General features: G+C 41.5%; 1 protein-coding gene across 5 annotated transcripts; it reads right to left on the bottom strand.

Moving 5' to 3' along the window:
- Positions 1-335: 335 nt before the first annotated feature.
- plcd4b (phospholipase C, delta 4b) lies at positions 336-21,207 on the bottom strand. Of its 5 annotated transcripts, none has more exons than XM_033618259.2 (16): positions 21,016-21,206; positions 17,356-17,406; positions 16,981-17,139; positions 13,164-13,392; positions 12,512-12,641; positions 11,948-12,179; positions 10,379-10,580; positions 9,910-10,054; positions 9,030-9,182; positions 6,933-7,103; positions 4,468-4,621; positions 4,215-4,331; positions 2,169-2,347; positions 1,892-2,024; positions 1,538-1,687; positions 336-1,370 (listed from the first exon to the last, which is right to left on the bottom strand). In XM_033618259.2, exons 2-16 carry the CDS (start codon positions 17,372-17,374, stop codon positions 1,279-1,281), a joined length of 2,265 nt encoding a protein of 754 aa, XP_033474150.1. In that variant the 5' UTR covers positions 17,375-17,406; positions 21,016-21,206; the 3' UTR covers positions 336-1,278. The 5 variants fall into 5 exon arrangements, with proteins under 5 accessions (XP_033474150.1, XP_078030438.1, XP_033474147.1 ...); XM_078174312.1 differs by having other exon boundaries at positions 352-1,370; positions 17,356-17,409; positions 21,016-21,207; XM_033618256.2 differs by having other exon boundaries at positions 352-1,370; positions 1,892-2,347; positions 17,356-17,409; positions 21,016-21,207.
- Positions 21,208-22,200: the final 993 nt, after the last annotated feature.

Genomic DNA, 22,200 nt, shown 5'->3' with positions numbered 1-22,200 from the left:
TGTACATTAGTAAGTAGAAATAAGCAGGCAGTAACAAACATGATTCAAAGTTTTGATTACTTTATACTGATAGGTTTATGATACTGATATTTGGCAGGGTTTTTTTTACATTCTATTATTACTCTATTTCAGGTACTGTCACTTCTGCATATATACTACGTTTTAAGGCATATAGGTATGTTAAGACATTCTAGACATGCAGCAATCCTTCATGACCCTTCATTCAAAGACAATGGAAATTAAAAAGCTTGCAGGAAATATTTCCATTAAAAGTTGAATTAAGAATTACATACATCTGACATAAGAACATAAATAGATAACAGGCAGATCTGTTCCTTTAAATTTTAGATGTTTTTTTTTTTTTTAGTACTACATGTTCTCTGTGTTTTTTACTCATTATTTCATTTGTCTGTGAATTTAAACCCTATATTTACACAACCATAATTACCACTTCATGGTTGTATGCCTCTGGGAACCAGTCAAGTTACATTTACAGTTTACATCCATGTCTGTGAAAACATGGATGCTTCACACACCCCAAACAACATAGAAGATCTATACAATCAGCACAGTTTCAAGGTGGATTATTGTGTCACTAATTCAGCATCTGACCAAATGTCTCCCCTTCTGTTCCTGAGTTATGACGTTGAGTAATGGCCAGAATGGCCAGTGTTTTTGCAGAACAACATGATACCACAGTGAAGCTGACCTTTGACCTTTTGGATATGAAATGTCATCACCTCACCATTATATCCTATTAGACATCTTTGTGAAGTTTTGACATAAGTAGGAAATTAATTCTTGAGTTATGTCCAATAACATGTTTAGTGAGGTCACAGTGACCTTTGAACACCAAATTCTTATCAGTTCATCGTTGAGTACAAATGGATGTTTGTGCCAAATTTGGAGAAATTACCTCAGAGTGTTCCTGAGATAACGTGTTCACTAGAAAGGGACTTCAGAGTGACGAACAACCCGAAAACATAATGCCTCCAGCCACGGCTATTACCGGCACCGAGGCATAAAAATGATTCAATTACTTGAAGAGTCTTCTATTGCAGAAATCCTTGTTTGAGTGAATAATGCTGAGAAACAAATAACATAGTCTGATTTCTGCTGTTTGCTTTTTTAAGTCTGTGGAATTTGTACTGATACCCTACTTTCGCCTCCCAAATGCCCAATACCAGATAAAAGTATTGGTGCATGCTGTTCTCATCCTTCATGCGGCAAAGGAACACACAGTACTTCACCTCTGGCTTGATATCAGATTGAATGTCCTCATGTGAAGTCTGTGATGCTGACATTGACAAAGAGGGAGGAGGGAGGAATAGCCGTTCCATCTTTAGAGAGCAGGTGGATGTGACGATATCCTGGGAAGGGAAAGACGGTGAAAAGCATTTGGATTAGAATAAGTGTTCAAAGAAAGATGTATTAAGTGAATCCTGCTTCTAGTATTTGACACAACACATGATTTCATTTGCATATTTAATAAATACTGCAGTGAGCTTTGCATTCTGGCTCAGTGTACTTTGCTCACCAGCTTGGATGCATGTAAATGGAAGAGTGAACTGTCCGACGAAGTCGTTCCGGGACGCCTTGTCATAGTCCTCTACCACAAAGCGAACCAGGGCCAGCTCAGGGGCATGGATGATAAAATTTAAAGTTTCATTCCACACTGGGTTAAAACCTGCCGGTAGAGGGCAGTAGAGGAGTGAGTATAACTAACAAGCATGTGACTTTTTTTCTCTTTTTTTTTTCTAATTTCTTATTCAGTTGATGTTATGGTTTTCACACCCAGTCTTTCACATTCCTGCCCTCCTATCATTAAAACCATCTGTGTCAGTGAAATACATGTATTATCTGTGTTTTATTAAACTGAACATACTCTCACCATTGTTGTTAATGTGACTGGTCTCTTCCTTGGCATGGTCCTGTGGCACTCCATAGATTTCCACTCTGACCAGTGGGTCTACAATAGAGCCTTCTTTCTGATTCACCTTTGGTAGCTGCTGCCCACTGATCACCTGATAAACACACAAATATATTTGCACAATAGATACAAACACCACTGCCCAGCACAGAAAGGCACATAACACTTCCTGCTTCCCATTAACACTGACAGTAGTAGCTGTCCATTGCAACCACAAATCTCCCATGCAGCTCTGAACCTGTATTGACAAGCGGAGTGGTTTGTAGCCTTGCCGCTCCTCGGGTTTGTCTGGACTGAACTGAGTGTTGCCGTCTCTCATGAAGTCAGGCTTGAGAACGAAGCCACAGCAGCCGTTCTGTCTGAACAGCCCATCATTCAGATCCATCTCCAGACCAGCTGTCTGGAAGTTCAGAGCCACTTTGGGAAAGAGGGAGAAGGGAAATAATGAAATTAACTAGGATTTTTGTTTTTAACTGTGGCTGGCTGTATCACATGATTTCCCAGACTCAGAGTTATCTGTCTAGTTATCAAAGTTCATGTGATAAGTCCAGCAGAAGACTTTTTATCAGGAACAGACAACGTCAGTTTGAGGCCCTTGTGACAGGAAGCATCTGTCCTGTTAAAGTCCCCCAGCTGCTGGGCTGATGCTGTGTATCTGACCCTGACCTCTAACCTCCCTGCAGGAGGAGATGGGGGTGGCAGTGAGGGCATGCACAAAGAGAATAACTCCTCAGTATACTGTCATAAAAGAGATGGCATATTTATGTGCATAACACTTTCGTTTCTTGTCATTTCCATGTTCAAATTGCTTGTGATATAAGCTGCATAACATATAATCACGATGTTACTGGTTCAGTTTAGCCCGCATTCCCCTCCCACCCAATGTCTGCTATCAGTGTCTATTGTCAACTGTTATTTAAAGGCAAATGTTAAATAGATTGTCTTTATTTTGCTGGAGTGTGTGACTCTCTGTGTGTTAAGAAGATTGTGTAACAAGTTGGGCTTTTGAAACCATCAACCAACTCAAATATGCGGCAGAGCCTTTATTTGTACTTTCCTAATCATTTTTGTGTTGGGAAGATACAAAGTTTTCTTCTAGCAGTAACAGCATTATTTTTTGTTGTCATATCTTAGACGTGTTACTCATATTTTGTAAATAAACTGTGCCAAATGAACAGATCGTCAGCGCTGACCCTGTCTATATCCATGCCCTTGATCCTTTGGATGAAGTTGTCTTCATATCACACAGGACATTCATTCCAAAAAAGTATAATTAGATAATCTGTGTACCCTTTGTTCTGTCGTTTTTCTGTTTCAAAACCAAATCAGAAAAAATATCTTGTTTTTCTGTTTTTCTGATTTAAACCCAGAACAGAAAAAAGGAGAAAACAGAACAACAGAAATCACACACTTTGTAGTTGTTTTTTTGTTTCAAAATTAAAACAGAAGAACGTGAAAAGGAAGTATTTAATTTCTTTGTTTTGTTATTGTGATATCTGGATAAATTCAGGGACAATCAGTGATATTTTGCAGCATGAAGGGGCCACGCAGTGTTCCATAATGAGCGTCAGGAGATTCTGCATGGAGCATAACCTTCGTCGGAGAAGTGTTGTTTCAGACGCTGAATTGGAAACGGCTGTGGTTTCTGCAATAAATAAGGTATGTATGTATGTATGTATGTATGTAGGCCCTACGTACGTATGTATGTATATATGTATGTAGGCCCTATGTATGTATGTATGTATGCATGTATGTATGTAGCCTATGTATGTATGTATGTATGTATGTGTGTGTGTGTGTGTATGTATGTATGTATGTATGTATGTATGTAGGCCTATGTATGTATGTAGGCCTATGTATGTATGTAGCCTATGTATGTATGTAGGCCCTATGTATGTATGTATGTATGTATGTAGCCTATGTATGTATGTATGTATGTATGTATGTATGTGTGTGTGTGTGTGTGTGTGTGTGTATGTATGTATGTATGTATGCATGTATGTAGCCTATGTATGTATGTATGTATGTATGTATGGGTGGTTGTGTGTGTGGGTGTGTGAGAGGGACACTGACAGGACTTATCCATTCATGGTCAACCATACATATCTGTATCTATACAGCCTCTTTCGTATTGAGTCTCCATAACTATGGTAACGACGATGAAGAGTGACTGAAAACTTGTAGACTTGTAGACTAGACACTGAGATATTAAGGTTTTGGAAACAGGAGACATCAGTGATTTTAGAAGCAAAGTTTCACCAGCAGAGAGCATCCTTCCTCTCACCTATCTGACAGCCTACATTCCACATCTCCTGCGGGTTGTAGTTTGAGGAGTCTGTCCTGAAGCCACTGGGATAGATCCTGCTCAGCTGCCGTGTGTTGTACTGCACAAAATTTGTCCCTGAAGAGAGTGTAACATATGTATTATATGTAAAATATATTACAGTCATAAAACATATTATTTTATTTGAGGAACATAAAATTCAGCTGTTCTCCACTCTTTTCCAAAATACTTTGTTCCCTCATGTTCATGGTACCTGCGTCCTTAGCAAGCCTCTTAGCCTTGGATTCAGAGAAGGAGGACATCTCATAACATTTGGCGTGTGAACGAGCATGCTCAAAGCCATGGAAGTGCACGCTCTTACAGTAAACCACCAAGTCTGACAGCTCCCTGGACAGTTTGGATTTGGACTTATGCAAAAGTGGAGAATAAAATGCAAAATTAGTCAACAATGAAATCCTATTCCCATCACTTTAAACATTAATAACATGTAGGGTGAATTGCGACTGTGTAGTTAGATGGTAACCCTGAGGCCAGTTATTACATAATTACCCCATAATTTGTTTACTGCTTTAATTAAATTGCAGCTAACCAGCATGAAAAAATTTGGACATTGTTCTGGAAAAATAAAAATAAACTAATAATCACAACTTATTTTGTCCCAAATTAATGAACAAATTAGCAAATAACAAGACTTAAATACGTTAATGTTTTTTTTTTACAATATTAAAAATGTGTAACTTTTTTACTAGATATCATTGCATAACTGTGAAGTACGAGCTTTTGATAAATGCTTTGGGCATGTACACAAAACGGACAGAAAAACTACAGTCATAAATGTTCATGTTTTTATGCATGATAAAATGCAATAAAATGTCAGTCTCATTAGCCTTGAGCTATTCGTTTGGTTACCTGTTTCCTCCAACAAAACATCAGTTCTTTTAAGCACCATGTATATGCAATTGATACATACAGTAGATACAGTATTCCTCAATATATTGTAATATATCTGCAGGACAGCAACTATTGTAATCAAGCAGCTTGCTTCATTAAGTAGTGTCTTTACTTTTTTTTACTCAATATAAGTTATTATCACACAATTATGTGGATATTCAGCATTAAATATTATTTACATTTTTAATACAAATACAAAGTTAATTACTGAGTCTTTACTTTAGTTATATCTGCATGCATGAGTTTGTTTTTCAAGGAAAATGTCCAACCTCTTTGACAAGACAGGACAATCTAGATTTTAACTGTTTAATTTAAAATTCTGTGTGTGTAGTGGGAGGTTGAATACTAGTTAATCATTACCTAGTAAATGTATTTTTCCAGGACAATATATTTATTTATTGGTACAATAGTTTGTTTATTTGTAGAAAAAAATATCCAGGTAACTGTTTTTTCATTTCCAACTTTTTTTTACACCAATTGATTGTAATTTCATGTTTTTTTTTTGTTTTGTTTTGTTTCTTTTTTTGTTTGTTTGTTCTGTTTATCATTAAGACAAATAACATATACACCATATAGCAACACACAGCATGGTACACCTATAATACATATAACAGGGTCATGTAGCCATGACTAAGCCTCCCTCTGGCCACAAATTCAGACTCACCATTAGCATGTTAACTAATTCCCCAAAACTAGTACCACAACATATACACCTATACAATACATACACACGCCCACACACATATCCACAAATAATGTAATACATAAAACATGCAAACACATGCTGACACAAACAAACACAAACCTACATGCACACATGTGCATTAAATTGGAGTATGTACAGTACAGAGGTAGGTGACAAACAGAGGTAGGTGAGAGGGCAAAACAAGTAACAGCATTAAAGTAAATGATAATATTGCAATAGTAAATAAAAGTAAATATTCATACAAATATAGGATAAATAATTCTTCAGCAAATGTATATCGTAATGTATGTAATTTCATGTTAATATTGTCAAATTACTGGGTAATTACAAATTAATTACTGATCTGTAATTTACAGCAATACCATTTCCACACAAAAAAAATCTTTGGAGACTAATATTGCTTAACCAAAGCAATAAAGCAGTCGATAAATCTGTGTAGAAAGATTGGAATTCTCTCTTCCTCTCCTTTATAACCTCTAATTAAATCATTAAAGCCACAAATGCTTTCAGTTAATCTCTGATGCCCAGTAGGGAAATATTGTATCTACACTGGGCACTTACAGTATGTAAGTGTAAGAATCTACACCCCTTAAGCACTGATTTAAAAATGATGTATTCTTGATTGACCATCCTGGTTAAATATGAAATGTAGAGTTAGATATTTGTCAAATAGTTATGTTGACAGAGGACTAAGACATTTTCCCACAGCTAAGGTGACGCATGTTGGATGCTGTTTTCTTTCTCACTTCATTATCTTCCTTCTTTTAAATATCCCTGTTTCCTGTTGCTTTTCACTATCTCCCTTCTTTTACTCCAGTCTCGCCTCACTGTCTCTTATGTTCCCGCCCAGTTTCCTGTCTCTCTCTAAAATTAAGCTCCAGTCACTCCTGTCTTAATTCATTGTCACTTTTTGATTTAATTAACTGTCTATGTCTTCTTCAGTTTCACTAAAAGGAAAATGTATAAACTTAAGAAGCATGGTCAAATAATGCTAAAAGAAATAAAGCTTTAATGAATCTCAGATCTTACCAAAAAAATCATTAAGTATTTAGTTCATGTACCTTTCCATTCTGGTTCAGAGACTCAGCAGATGGCTCCTCTGTAGACAGGCTCCCAGGTTCATCATTGGCTATCTCTTCCTCATCGCTTACTTCATCTGTCAGGGTTCCATCGAGACAGTCTCCTGGACTGCTTATCTTCTTGGCTTTCAGCAAAATTTTCCCCTTCAGTTCCTGTAATGACCACCAACACACACAGACTGATGAGAGCACTTTGTCTGCATATTAGATATGATGATCATCTCCACTTCATTTGTAGTATATTTCTGTTCAGTACAGTTACATAAAAAAATCCAGTTGAATGTGTTGCATGAGTGTTTTTGAGTACTTGTTTCAATACCAAGAGTACACATGAAGGTGGCCCATCTTCCTGCACTTTGCAGTCTCCTAAGTAAATGCAGCAAAGCATCACTACTTAATTGTCAAAACCCTTAATAGAATTCCTCATAGCATTTATTTGCCATTACTTCAAGTTAGCATTGATTGTCCTAAGTGCTCTAATGGAAAAGAGTTAGGAAGTTACAGTATACGATGGTTGTGCTTTTATGATCAGTGGAAGATAGATACCAAGGCACACATGAACCATTAATCTTTAAAATGTCTCTGAATTGTTAATGATAGCAAAGTTTCCCCAGATCAGACTGGGTACTGTCCGAAAACATTTCATCCCTAAGACTTAATCACTGACTTAAACAGAATGTTTATTGACGCTTCATATCTGACAGTTCCTTACATAAATATATGACTAAATAAAACAGAAGCATATGCTCCCAGGGACCCCAGGAACATAGGACCCTGTGAACATAGGACCCCGGGAATATAGAACCTCAGGAACAGGACCATGTGAACATAGGAACCTGGAAACATAGGAAACCAGGAACAAAGTACCCTGAGAACATGGGACCCCCAGAACAGAGGACCCCGGGAACATATAACCCTGGGAACATAGGACCCTGGGTACATAGAACTCTGGAAACATAGGACTCTCGGAACATAGGATCCCTGGAACATAAGACCCCAGGAACATGGGATTCTGGAAACATGGGATCCCAAGAACATAGGAGCCCAGAAACATGCGATCCTGGGAACATAGGATGCTACATGGGATCCCAGGAACATGTGATCCTGGGAACATAGGACCCTGGGAACATAGGACTCAGGGAACACAGGACACTGGGAGCATAGGACTCCGGGAACATAGGACCTCAGGAATATTGGACCCCGGGAACATGGGATCCCGGGAACATAGGACCCCGGGTACATGGGAATCTGGTAACATAGGACCACGGGGACATGGGACCCTGGGAACATAGGAACCCAAGAACATGGGGTCCTGGGAACATAGGACCCCAGGAAAATAGGACCCTGGGAACATAGGACACCAGGAATATAGGACCCCAGGAACATAGGACCCCTGGAGAGCACATATGTAGAACTTTCATTTTAAGATGAAAAAAGACAGCCATGCTAGTAACTCTGTGTGGCTGTACTTAAGCATGGTGGTGCTTGGAGTTAAATGCTAACATCAGCATGCTAACATGCTCACAAAGACAATGTTAACATGTCAACATGATGTTTAGCACATATAATGTTCACCATGTTTACCACCATAGTTTTTGTGATAGCATGCTAACATTTGCTATTAGCACAAAACAAAGTACAGATGGGCCAATGGGAAGGTCATACATTTGGCAGGTATCTGGTCACAGACCAAAGTAGTGGACAAACTGAAATTACGACCTGATGACGGTGCTACAGTACATGAAAAGTCAGGATTACCAAAGTTAAATTACATGTTCTGGGGACCATGGATGTCTTAACTGTGGTCCAAATGCATCAAAATCATAACTGTAAACCTGGTGATACTTAAAAGTCAGGGGATCACCAAAGTCTGTAGGGTTCATCCTCTGGGGACCATGAGTGTCTCTATAAAATTCCATGGCAATCTAATAGTTGCTGTGTTGGACCAGCCTTTGCACATTGGTGTTCCTTTGTAAAAGTTTCACAAAAGGTTAAAGAAAAGAAAAGGAATACCAGGGTGCCTCACCCTATAAAGTGGACATCTGATAAAACATACAAAAAACCCAAATGGATTATAACCTGTGGAGAGGGAAGCTGTTGAGGGACTTGCCCATCCAGTAGGGTGGTCTGTAGTGTGTCACCCAAGATTTGGCGAAGGTGCTGGGCCATGACTGTCTGCTGCTCTACGCCACAGTGATTCTCAAGGGACAGGATGACTGGAAAGTCCGATACCTAACAAACAGGGAGGAGACGACACAATGCTGGCTTTTAAAACTCGTCTGTTTTCTGTCTTATTTATGTAGAAATTATATCAGCTCTGGCAAACTCATTGGTAAAAGTACTGTAATGACTTTCCATTAGCTGTAAGTTTTCACCATCCTCCAAAAAGTTTCTTCATCATATCTTCCTAAAGTTGAGCAGGAAAGTTTGATTAGGAAGTGGAGACACGTGAGAAGTTTCTGGTTGTTTTCCATGTAGGTCAGTCAGCGGGGTACATTATTCCAGGGGCAGGGAGGCTTACTAACTGTGCAGTGTTTTACACTTTTCTGGGCACACAGACAATTCTGTGGTTTGCTTAGTACCAAAAACATAACTTTAAAATTACTTTTAGTAATGTGTAGCCATACAGATACTTTTCATTATACTTGACTGTAGATTTTATTTGTGGCTCTCACAGCACTGAAGAATATCAACAGCAACATCTTGTTTAGTAATGCTGTCGCTGTTATTCTGGATAATCCACAGAACTCACCATCAACACTTCTTATAAGGAATAATTCCTCTGTTTCAATGCAAACTGTTCACAGTGACTGGATTCTTCCAAAAAATTTTGCTTTTGAATGTGACATAAAAAACCTGACTGGACTGCATGGCTGGATACCGCTATAAGAATAAATCAAATTTGTTCTCTGTGTAATCTGAGTGAACCAACCCTTTAAAAGCACACAGTGCTGCTCACCTTAAAGGCATATTCCTTCACTGTTGAAATGACATCTCTAAAAAGTATCTTGGAAGTCAAAGTGTGACCATGATACACGACAGGTTCCCCATCACTGCCATCCCAGCAGTCCACCTCTACACAACGGCAGCCTCTCTTCAGGGCCCTATACACACACACACACACACACACACATAAACACATGTACACAGTCAAATGTAAGAAATCACCATTGCTTTGTTTCAGTTAAAAGTGTATGTTACATTTTAAAAAAAGGACTTGGACAAACTTTTTAGAATTATGGGCAGTCCTGAAACCCTCTCTGTTGTTTAAAGCTAAAAAAAAGAACAACTCCCGATCAAGATAGTCACTCTTCTCTGATAAGTACATTCAGCTTACCTCTGTATGCTTTTTTGTGATTATCTAACGTCATTGAAAAAAAGTACTAAGAATAAACTGTGTTGCATGCAGTGAGTGCAGCAGCCCTCACTGGATGTATGCCTCCAGGCTGCTCATCCCTCGTAGCTGGTCCTCCAGCAGGTAGGTGTTGTGTGAGGAGGAGATGAAGTAGTGGCTTAGCGGCTGGCTCATGTCCTGGTGAAGATCCCGATGCTCAGGTTTAAATATGGAGCCCTCCTGTGAGCACAGGTAGATCTGGAAGCCATCTAACGACATGGCGCCTTGCTTCTTGGCTGCACAGAGGGTATGGTATGACATGGCCTCAGTGTTCACAGATCAAGAGACGGCACAGGTCACATGATATATGTCTTTACTGAGCTGCTTGAGTTTAACAAATTTAAGTTGGCTGGACACACAGGAATCTACACACTCAAATTAAAGGTTATATGTATCACAAATTGCAGGAGAAGAATCCAACTGGCTTTGGTGATCCACTTCTCCTCTAGCATCATTATTGTATTGAAATCATTGGTTTTGAGTGAAATATGTATATATATATATATATATATATATATATATATATATATATATATTATTATGAAGTTTTATATTTGAGTTTTCATATAGTGCCATCATCAGGTCAAATCTTTGAAGTGAATGGTCAGATTGTCTAATACTTTGGTTTATGCTCAAATACCTGTATACCTGACAGGTTCCCAACAGCCTCATGTGCTTTGTAATAATTAGCAAATGTTAGCATGCCAACACAATAAACTATGATTGTAAACCTGGTAAATATTACCTGCTAAACATTGGTGCAGTGCTGCCACAGAGTCACTGTGAGCATGTTAGTATGTTGACATTAGCATTTAGCTCAAATAATGGCTGTGCCTCAGTACAGGCCTACAGAGATGCTCATGTGACTCTTGTTTGTCCTAAAGTACAAAGATAGTCTTTGAGACTGAAAGCTAACTGTGAATACCACTTCAGTGTGCAGATGCCTTTATCTCCAATTTGTTTCAATATTCACAAACACTATTAAACCGGTCCATTTTGGTATCATTTGTGCACTATAATCCCATGGGACATTTTGATTTGCCTCCTTGCCCAGAGGCCATTGCTTTGTTAATCAGATTGAAAGTCAACTATTGGTCTAAAATCAATTGAATTAGGATATCATAAAGGTTGGGTGGGGTAACATGTTTCAGTGAGTGACATGTTGCAAGTGGACATTCAATCCAACGAAAGATATGCTTAACACTTAAAAGCTTAAATAACAGAAAGAAAATGCAAACATACGAAATAAAGCATTTTGGATACAAAAAATATCAGGCAAGAGGTATAAGGTCCACCTCTCATACAATGCTAGTATCCACCTTTTCTGATCTACAGTAAATGTAATGTGTATATATTGATGTATGAGGTAGGTATAAATTACAAAAGTCAAGTGCTACCACTCTGAAAACTAAGAGAATATTAAATATTTATGGTCAATAAATATTTTACATTAAACAGATAATGCACATTTTTATTATTGCATCAATCATGTGCAGCTGTGTTTTAGGTCAGTTAATTGGACAACTCCTCTTCAGGTCCAGCCTGTCCTCAGAAATCATGTGTAACATGAAGATGCATTACTGTTAGTCACAGTCATGTTTACCTGACTCAGATGGTTCATAGCGATCAATGAGCTCCTGTGCATGCTGGGAACTCTTCTCTCCCTCCTGCTGTTCCACACTCAGGAAGTTCTCCAGTTCCTCCAACATTAACTTTTCTCCATCTCCTGAGTAGTCCTGGAACACCTTCCACACTTCATCCCTCTGAGTCAGCATCTTATAGAAATGGACAAACTGCTCGATTTCCAAAGAGCCACACTCGTGCTTGTCAGCCATCTGTGGAAACAGAGCAAGAGCTTTAGATATGTATTTGGTTTTATTTCATGGGAAGGAGGGGGGGAACTTGTGCAAACCTTTATTCTAATCTACAACCTAGTTAGACCATAATGAGGAATAAGGAATAAATGAGGTCTAATGGTCATGAGACTATGCTGTGAGCAGACAGTCACTGGTTCAATATCTGCGGCAGCAGCTGATGTGTTATGTCCATAGGAGCTTGAGAAGTGCTCTGAACTGTTACTTAATCAATATTGGTTTAAATTTAATTTAACCAAATGCCAAGATTTCCACCAAGGAGCAAATATTTCCAAAGATATTCAAATTCTCACCGTGAAAAGATGCAAAGCATGTTCCTCATTCATCTCTACATTCATCATCTTCAGCAGTGTCCGCACCTCTTTGAAATTCATCTTCCCGTCTTTGTTTTTGTCAGCTTTCTTAAACCAGTCCCAGACCCACCTGAGATGATGCTGAGGGAAATGCCAGCTCACCAGTGTTGTGGAATAAGATTTCAAATTTAAAGAACCTAATTTCCCCATTCAAAACTGTTACAATCAGCTCAAGAGTTCTATTAGAAAGATTCACAGATTTTACCTGAATTATTTTTTGTTTTGTTGTAACATGAGAGAGAGAGAGAGCACAGCCCAACAATACATTAACCTAGCTTCCAAATCATACTGGACCAAGCTTGAGTACACTGTTCTCCCTTTAAATCATGGTCATCTCCCTTTATGTTCCATTATTTTTAATTTATGTCACTCCATTTGTTTGCCTCTAGCTCAAACTCCACCTAGTGAACTGTCAATCCATTACCCGAAATTGTTTTCAAAATGGTTTGCATTTTTAGCAAAACTACTTAGAGTTTTCTTCAGAGAAGATGGGATGAGCCAGTGTTTGAGAGCAGCTAACACCAGACTCAACACTTATTCATAAAATAGTCAGTAACAGTAATATACAGTAATCTACTAGGATAAAGGATACTGGTCTAGCCTCTCCTTCTCATCCATTGTTTGAGCCTTCTGAATCAGCTTGCGCACTCCCTGGATCCAGGCCCGAGCTTCCTCTGGAGATTCAGCCACAAGGTCCAGGTTGCCTTGGCGACCATGAAACACCAAGGTGAAGCACTGGTCAGCATGGAACTCCTCAGCAATGCTCAGCAGGACCTCAGACTGGTGGCCCTCACGCACAGCCTCCAGCTCGGTAATTGAGACTGAAACATGATCATGAGTGTATGGTTAAATTAATAGTACAGTGTGTGGATAAGTACACTGCTTTAATTATTGTAACCCATTTCAAATGCTCCTATGTACAGTTTGAGAGGGAAAATGAAATTATCTACTTTGTACTTCTTAGCCCTGTGTTCATGTTTAGAGCAATTACTCTCTCACGAACATACAAAATACCTATAACAAATCCTAAATTATACCTATTATTTATTGTTGGATTATAGTCCGAGTGTTGCTCCTCCGAGAACCGTCACCTTATCGTGGTGGAGGAGTCTGAGTGCCCTAATGACCCTAGGAGCTGTGCTATCGGGGGCATTTCGCCCCTGGTAGGGTTTCCCATGGCAGATTGGTTCTGGGCGAAGGGTCAGACGAAGAACAGTTCAAAGGACCCTTCATGATGGAAAACAACAAGAGTTGGCGTACCCGGCCCGGAGGGTTACCGGGGCCCCGTCCTGGAGCCAGGCCTGGGGCTGGGGCCCATGGGCGAGCGCCTGGTGGCCGGGCCTTCACCCATGGGGTCCGGCCGGGCCCAGCCCAAACCGGCTACATGGGCTCGTCCCCCTGCAGGCCCACCACCCGCAGAGGGATCCAGAAGGGTTCGGTGCAGTGTGGATTGGGCAGCAGACCAAGGCAGGGGCCTTGGCGGTCCGATCCTCAGCTACAGAAGTTGGCTCTTGGGACATGGAATGTCACCTCTCTGGCGGGGAAGGAGCCGGAGCTTGTGGAAGAGGTTGAGCGCTACCGGCTAGATATAGTCGGCCTCACCTCGACACATAGTTCCGGCTCTGGAACCCAAGTCCTTGAGAGGGATTGGACTCTCTCCTTTGCTGGAGTTGCTCTGGGTGAGAGGCGGAGGGCCGGGGTGGGCTTTCTGATAGCCCCCAGACTTTCTGCCTGTACGTTGGGGTTCACCCCAGTGGACCAAAGTGTTGCGTCCCTGCGCCTTCGGGTCGGGGAACGGGTCCTAACTGTTGTCTGCGCTTAAGCACCGAACAGCAGTTCAGAGTACCCGCCCTTTTTGGAGTCCCTGGGACGGGTGCTGGACAGTGCCCTGACCGGGGACTCCATTGTTCTGCTGGGGGACTTCAACGCTCATGTGGGCAATGACAGCAGGACCTGGGGGGGCGTGATTGGGAGGAACGGCCTGCCTGATCTGAACCCGAGTGGTGTGCAGTTATTGGACTTCTGTGCGGGTCGCAGTTTGGCCATAACTAACACCATGTTCGAGCATAAGGATGTCCATCGGTGCACGTGGCACCAGGACAGCCTAGGGCGCAGGTCAATGATTGACTTTGTAGTCGTATCATTTGACCTGCGACCATATGTTCTGGACACTCGGGTGAAGAGAGGAGCAGAGCTGTCAACTGATCACCACCTGGTGGTGAGTTGGATCAGGTGGCAGGGGAGGATGTCGTGCAGACCTGGCAGGCCCAAACGAGCAGTGAGGGTCTGCTGGGAACGCCTGGCAGAAGAACCTGTCCAGATGATCTTCAACTCCCACCTCCGGGAGAGCTTCGACTGCGTCACGAGGGCAGAGGGGGACATTGAGTCCGAATGGGCCTTGTTCTGCTCTGCCATTGTCAAGGCGGCTGTTGTGAGCTGTGGCCGCAAGGCCACTGGGGCCAGTCACGATGGTAACCCCCGAACCCGCTGGTAGACACCAGAGGTGAGGGGAGCCGTCAGGCTGAAGAAGGAGGCCTACAGGGCATGGTTGGTCTGTGGGTGTCCAGAAGCAGCTGACGGGTACCGGCGGGCCAAGCAGAGCGCAGCAGCGGCAGTCGCAGAGGCAAAAACTCGGGCGTGGGAGGAGTTCGGTGAGGCCATGGAGAAAGATTATCGATCGGCTCCAAAGAGGTTCTGGTAAACCGTCCGGCGCGGAGGTGGCTGGGGAGAGGACTGTCTGGGCTTCTTTGCTGAGGCTGCTGCCCCCGTGACCCGGACCCGGATAAGCAGAGGAAGACAAGTACGAGTACGAGTATGAGTGTTTGTATTTTGTATTTCCACTAATCTGTTATGACTTTTAATTCATGTCATTACATTTTTTGATTTTACAGGGCTTGAGCTGGGTCAGGAACTAATGTTACTGTGGACCAGTAAGGCCCATTCATATTGGGCACCTTAGTCAGGTTAGGGGCCCCTCAGGAAAAGATTTGTTGTTGGGCTTTTACACAATACATGACAGCGCCATTACTTCCCTGGAAACCCAAAAACTAATACTACCTGACCACAAGTTTAAGTTTGTTAGTTATTTTGAAGCTATCTGATAAAACACAAATTTATTTAAGGATGTGTTCAACATTTGCAACATAAACATTTTAACGTAGGGATATCTACGCAACTAGGGACAATATAATAACTGTACTTTAATGGCACAAATTCCTGAATTATTCTGCAAATAATCAAATGATGTACAATCGATTGATATGGAGTTAACTTGGGGCTTCTGGAGCTCCTGAATGGCACCGACGATACCACTCTCATGTCTGTATGATATTGCTGGAACTCGCAGCTGCTTGGCTTAGCCTAGCATGAAAAGTGGAAATTGTGTGGAATAGCTAGCCCCACAAACAGTGACACCTCCTTCCCTCATGAACTTAGCAACGTTGATACACACTTTGACAGGGGCAGTCAGGAAACAGCCACCAATACGGTGCTCCCTGCAGACCATAAGCCCCTAGCACTCTCCTCCACTGAGCAGGACTGATGCACGTAAGGCTGCAGGCTCTGAGGGCTTCCCGGGACACATGCTCAAGACTGAGGTCTTGAGTGATATCATCAGTCCTTCGTCCTTATAGTGAAGAAAATGTGATATAGTGCCCCTAGGGTGTCCTGCCAGTAGAGAAAATGTGGAAAAGTGCATTGTAAGGTGCCCTGCCTGCTGAGAGAAAAAATATGAAAAGTGCCCTCCAGGGTGCCCTTAAATAGAGATAACATGATTTAGTGCCCTCTAGGGTGCCTTTCAAGTGTAGAAATCGAGATGCAGTGCACTAATTGGTGACTATAAATGGAAAAAAAGTAATGCAGTACCCTCTAGGGTGGCCTTAAAGTTGAAAAAAACATGTTTCAGTGCCATATAGATTGCTCAACATGCTAGAAAACTTTCTGCATGCTGGTTCCTCATCACATGCAGCTGGTGCCCTTTTTTTTTGCCTTTGTCAGAGTCTGCCACAGCTGGACTTGCTCCAGTTCACCTGCCACCCATCTGTTTCCCAGTGTTTCCAAACTTGAACGTGGTATTGATCTTCAAATCTTACTCATGGCAAGAGAGCTAATAAGTATGTTTGCCAAAACATTGAACTGTTCCTTTAAGTAGTACTTAGTCCCACTTTATAAGTTTAAGACTGAGGTTAAGGTTTGGGCCATGAAGTCTAGTAGTAGTAAAGAAAATATGGTTTGTATTCAGCCAGAGAGAAAGTGCTGCTTGTGTTTAAGTTCACATTTTTACCATGTGAATTGAGCCCACAATTTCAATGTACTTGAACCCAATATAAAGTTTATTTATCAGAGACTGACCAGGGAGATCATATGAATAAATCAACAGTTAATGTGTTGGTGAAATCACAAGGACTCACAAGTGGAGTGGCCTCTCCCTGCCCATCTGGACTTGTACCAGATTGTCAGGCCATCCTCCAGGAGGCGAAAATGCCGCTGCTTCTTCCACGATCGTGACTTTACTTTTCTAAGAGTCGACCCTGCCATCATCACCTTGACATCTGGGTCATCTTGGATGCCTGCACAGAGTCATGTAAAAAGTCACAGGTCACCATCAGAACTGGCAGGCTCGGGAGAGGATTTAACTTGTTCCAAAGATTCTGCTTTTTCTGATTCAATAAGGATATATGGACTTAACACTAAGCTCAACTCCCATGAGACCATAAACCCTCAAACAAATTGCAAAATCATCACAATTTCTCTATCCCCGGTCTGAGTGAATAACATTTACTTACGTGAGCCTTCAGGATCCATTGCTATTCTTGAATCATGCCAATGGAAACGTGCTGCTAAGAAGAAGCAGATGTTGGTGAATTGTTCCAGATGCTTTGCCCTGTTTCCAAACAAAATACATTTTGTACAAACTCTATGTGCATTCAACTGAGGCATCAACTACCTCAGTACAAAAAAAATCACAGCATTATATTGATCTACAATTGTTTAAAAAAGGTTTGCTGAGCACACTTTGAGCATCTCCCTGGTTCAGATTGATTAACAAAACCTCAGTTTCCTCCTACTGAAGCAGATTGATTGGAGCAGCTGATTCAGTACCTTACAGTAGGGAAACTTGATATGAGCTGTTACGGAAGGGCATAACTAGTTCACTTTTTTGCCCATACAGGACTTCCCTGCTGATTCATATGAAACGTGCCCATCATCACCCTAAATAATCAGCCATTCTGTCATGACTTGCACAGTTAGAATCATGTGAGCTGTGGGATGGTGAAGGGACTCCAGTTACTGTTATTTTTAACCGTAATATCTGGGCTCAAACCCCAGAGCTGGTACGTGACTGCTCTGCTAAAGTGTCTCCAAGCAAAATACTGAATCCCTACCAGCTCCAGATCTGCTGAACCTGACCTCTGTGACATGAAACATGGGCAAAGAGGATACTGGCACAATCTGCAAGGATCTAGTTGGCTATATGCAAGGTATTTTCAGGCTGAGTGAGCATTTAAATCTCTATCCACTCACACCATCAGTCTTTCCTCATTCATTATTGGCGAGCAGACTGAAAGGCTTGCGCATGGCAACTCCTGCAGTCTGTGTGCTGACAAAGAGAAATCAGACACACTCAACAGTCTGTGCTCACCTCAGCTTCAGCATATAGAAATCAAGACAGACATTTTTTTAAAAATTTGATTTAACTACATGTGATTGTAATGCAATCGCTCTACATTTATAAATTCTGAGTTGCTGCAAAAACATGCAGTCAATAAAAGGGAGCGTTTATGTATCACACACAGCAGTAGCATATGTATGATTTTCTGGCAACGCTAGGTTGCATGGCCTTAGGGATGGTGATGTTGGATTACCATGAAATTATATTCAGACATTCATATTCTTGAGGGTGTTTTATAATTATCTGGTGACCCTGTGACTTTTCCTTTAGCGCCACCATGAGGCTGATATTTGTGGCTGGACTGAAATGTCTCCAAAACTATTGGATGGATTCATTTGGGTTCAGACATTCATGTTCCCTTCGGGATGAATCGAAACAAGTTTGTTGATCCCCTAAACTTTTTATCATCTAGTCAAAACTATTTGGTTTATGACCAAATACCTGCAGAACTAAATACATCCCCATCCTCCAGCTTGTGTTAAGTGCTAATTAGCAAATGTAAGCATGATAACACAGCAAACTAGGATGGTGAACATGGTGAGCATGATAGCTGCTAAACATCAGTCTTGTTATTGACGTTAGCATTTAGCTCACAGGGTTACAAGCATGGCTGTAGAATTTTGGGCCTTTAGACATCTGTGTCAAACCTAATGGCGCCTTTCCACCAGGATGCACTGCTCCACTGACCTGGCCGCCAATGCTTTCTCTCCTTTCAAGGGTAAAGTGGCTGCTTCGAACTGGTGAGGTACTCTATTGTAGAATGAATTGTGACTAGATAAATGTGCTTTTCTCATGTACTATTCATACATTTTCCTATAAAAAGTAATGCCCCAAAATTCATACATATCCTGCGTAATCATGTACCAGTAATTCGTGCATAATCCTCGTATTTTGGACTGATGGCAGTAAAGACACAAGCTGCCCCAAGTGGTCCAGTTAGGAGGGAGGTCACGGTCACAAAACACAGGACTTACCCCTGAGATTTTTCCCAGGAAACCAGTGTTCAGAACCACATGAACTTTGAGGCATTTTATGGAATGTCCTCACTGTGTTTCTTTTCCATAACTTTACCTTAATTAGAAAACTTAACGTTAAGGACGTAACGTCTTTTGTGTTACACTAATTATGTCATACGATCGGTTGTGTGCGCATTTTCGTAGAATATCATACAAACCATTGTATAAGGATACGCTGTCCTAATTGGGTGGTCCCTGGTTCTCTGCTTGTCGTTTCAAACACGTAACAACAAGGCAGCCTGCTTATAACATTTTTGTTATAAGCCCCTTCCCCACCCTTTGTTCCCCCCATTTGAAAAAAAATGCGGCAAAAGTGGCTTGGGCAGTAGATAAAATAAAGACCAAACAGGGTGGCCAAACTGAGAAAACATGATTCAATGTTATGTTGCCTTGCATGCTACAAGACATTCATGTGCCTCTCACATGCGGCTGGTGCTCTTTTTATTTTTTTCAACCCTACTCCTCAGACAGCCTAAGTCCGCCACTGCTATTCTGTATCTACTGAGTTATACAAGACAGGTCAACTCAAGTTTTTCTACAGCCTAAAATCATAAATTTGTTTCTGAGGGTTTTGTGATCAGTACATCATACAACCCCTCATAAATAAAAGAAGGAGACCCACAGAAATGAGACTGATGCACTGCAGACTTGCTGCTTATCAGTGAAAATGGTTTAACCAACGCTATCTCTGTTGTTCACTGACAAATGTAGATCAAACACTTCCCGAAAGGGAAAGTTTCTTGTGCCTCTATATTTGTGTTCCTGTCTGACAGCTATCCTTTCCTTTCATTGTCCCCTGAAACAACAAGATCCAGTCTTGGGTTCTTGGTGTTTCACAACCCCGTGTGCCAGCCCCCCCTTAAGAGAAAATTAGACTGAGTTCTCACCACAGTATGACTGACGTGATGCAAGGAATGCTTTCACAGTTGCTTCACAATTTAATATCACACTCCTATGGAAAAATACAGACTGACCATGAAAGCAAGGCTTATTTTCCACAGCTCCATTAACTGATGTGCACTGTTATGTGTTGCACTTTCACTGCAGAGCCACGTCAAGGGTATTTTTATTTCCCATCCAAGTTTTTCACATTCAACTGTTGAAAGTTTAACACACCCTCCTTTCATGCATACAATCCAGACTTTTAAACTGCAATTAGGTCACATTATGTTGTTTTATTTTTGGGGCCATGCATCCTCAGGCAAGATGAGTCACACAAGGCCACTTCTTCAGGGAGTTCACTGACCACACACACAAACACACAAAAACATGACTAATCTTACAGGATAGAAATTGGGAAACTCAGTCATGCAGACCAAACCGCTCCATACTTATATCTTGCATGCTCCTACTGTAGTTTGTAGTTTATGTTTAAATCTGTTTGATTCATCGTAGGAATGTTCCATTTGCCCTGTGCAGTGGGATCTGTGTCTTGATATTTAACTCTGACTGCTTTTTCCTGCACACAATTATGTGAAGAATTCAACAAACAAGTGATCAGGCAGTGCGTGTCCCATAAAATCCATATATAACTCCAAACTGTGGTGGTGGTGGTGGTGGTGGTGGTGGTGGGGGGGGGGGGGGGGGGGGGGGGGGGGGGGGGGTTGTGCACAGTAAATTAGAACCAGAGGCAGAAATATGAGACATAAAAGCATCACTTCAGCAAAGCCTTTATGCAACTACAGCAGAAGAAAGAAAACTAGTCATACAAACTAAAACATGCATTTTTCTGAATAGGGAAAAAAAGTGATACTTACCAAAAGTACAGATGTAACCAGGGTTATTGTCAGACCTCCAGATGTGGGTACACTCTAGGAGACAATTCTCCCAGAGAGGGCCTCAGATACTGAAAGGAAGGACCCTTGATGGCTGGCCTGAGATAAGGTTCAGGGAGGTGTGTACGTCACACTGGTCGTGTACGCTGAGATCCAGAATCAAGAGGAGTCCAGGGACTGTTAGCTGAGCTCAGGGCCTTAAAAGACTGGGAGTGTCCAAAGGGAAATCTGGCTCAGCCTCCTCTCTCCTCCCCTCTCTACCACTCTTACTGCTAGGTCTGAGAAACCTGATTCCCTAGTCACTGCTGCCGCACGCTGGTACGCTCTGCACCCACCCCTCCTCCTCCTCCTTCTCCTCCTCCTCCTCTACTCCCCCTCCCCACCAGCCTTCCTTCCTTTCCTGCCACTCCCTCGTTCCACCATCCACAGACCTCTGACTGCATCTGGTGAGGGTCACTCCCTTCAGTCTGCTTCGCCTCCTTCTGTCTTTGTCCCTCATCCTCTGGGTGATAGTTGATGCTCTGCAGAGTGACTCTTATGTTTCTGTATCAGCACTGATAACGAGTAACACAATTCTGGGAAAAGGTCTGCTGTGTTGGGAAAGAAGCCAAATCATCAAACAATGAGAAATACATATTGTGCAAGAAAAAAATGCTCCTTAAATCTGATGATTTCAGATGATTGCAATAGTCTAAGTAAAGACTGATGAAGGACTATACTGTAGAACTTGGCAGTATGCCACATACTGCAGAGCAGAGCAGTGCAGTTTTTATTACAATGCTCACTTTAATTTATATTTCTCCTCTGTCCAACACGCATGTGAAAATGCATTGACTATAGTTCAAACTGGTTTTAAAATGCAGACAAATCATGGGAGGATATTAGTGGCTGACAATATGGACATCTGAATCACAAATAGCAAAATAACAATGGAAAATATCATTTTCCCCATTTTCAGACCCATCCAGCTAATGTACTCTTCCATTTGAAAGGGTCCCTGAACCTGGCCTTTAATGACTTTAGCAACTGTAGCTCTTTCCTCACAAAGGATAAATGGACAAAAACACACCATGCATACTTAGGATCATCTCTTATGGGGATCAGATTTGCTCACAAATGGAAGGCTTGAGTGAAGGTGTTTCCGCGATGCATGTGCTCCATCTCAGT

The sequence above is a fragment of the Epinephelus lanceolatus genome, chromosome 14, assembly GCF_041903045.1.
Source record: "Epinephelus lanceolatus isolate andai-2023 chromosome 14, ASM4190304v1, whole genome shotgun sequence".
Lineage (NCBI taxonomy): Eukaryota > Metazoa > Chordata > Actinopteri > Perciformes > Serranidae > Epinephelus > Epinephelus lanceolatus.
The sequence above is the reverse complement of the archived record's forward strand: the minus strand, read 5'-3'. Positions and strand labels throughout refer to the sequence as shown.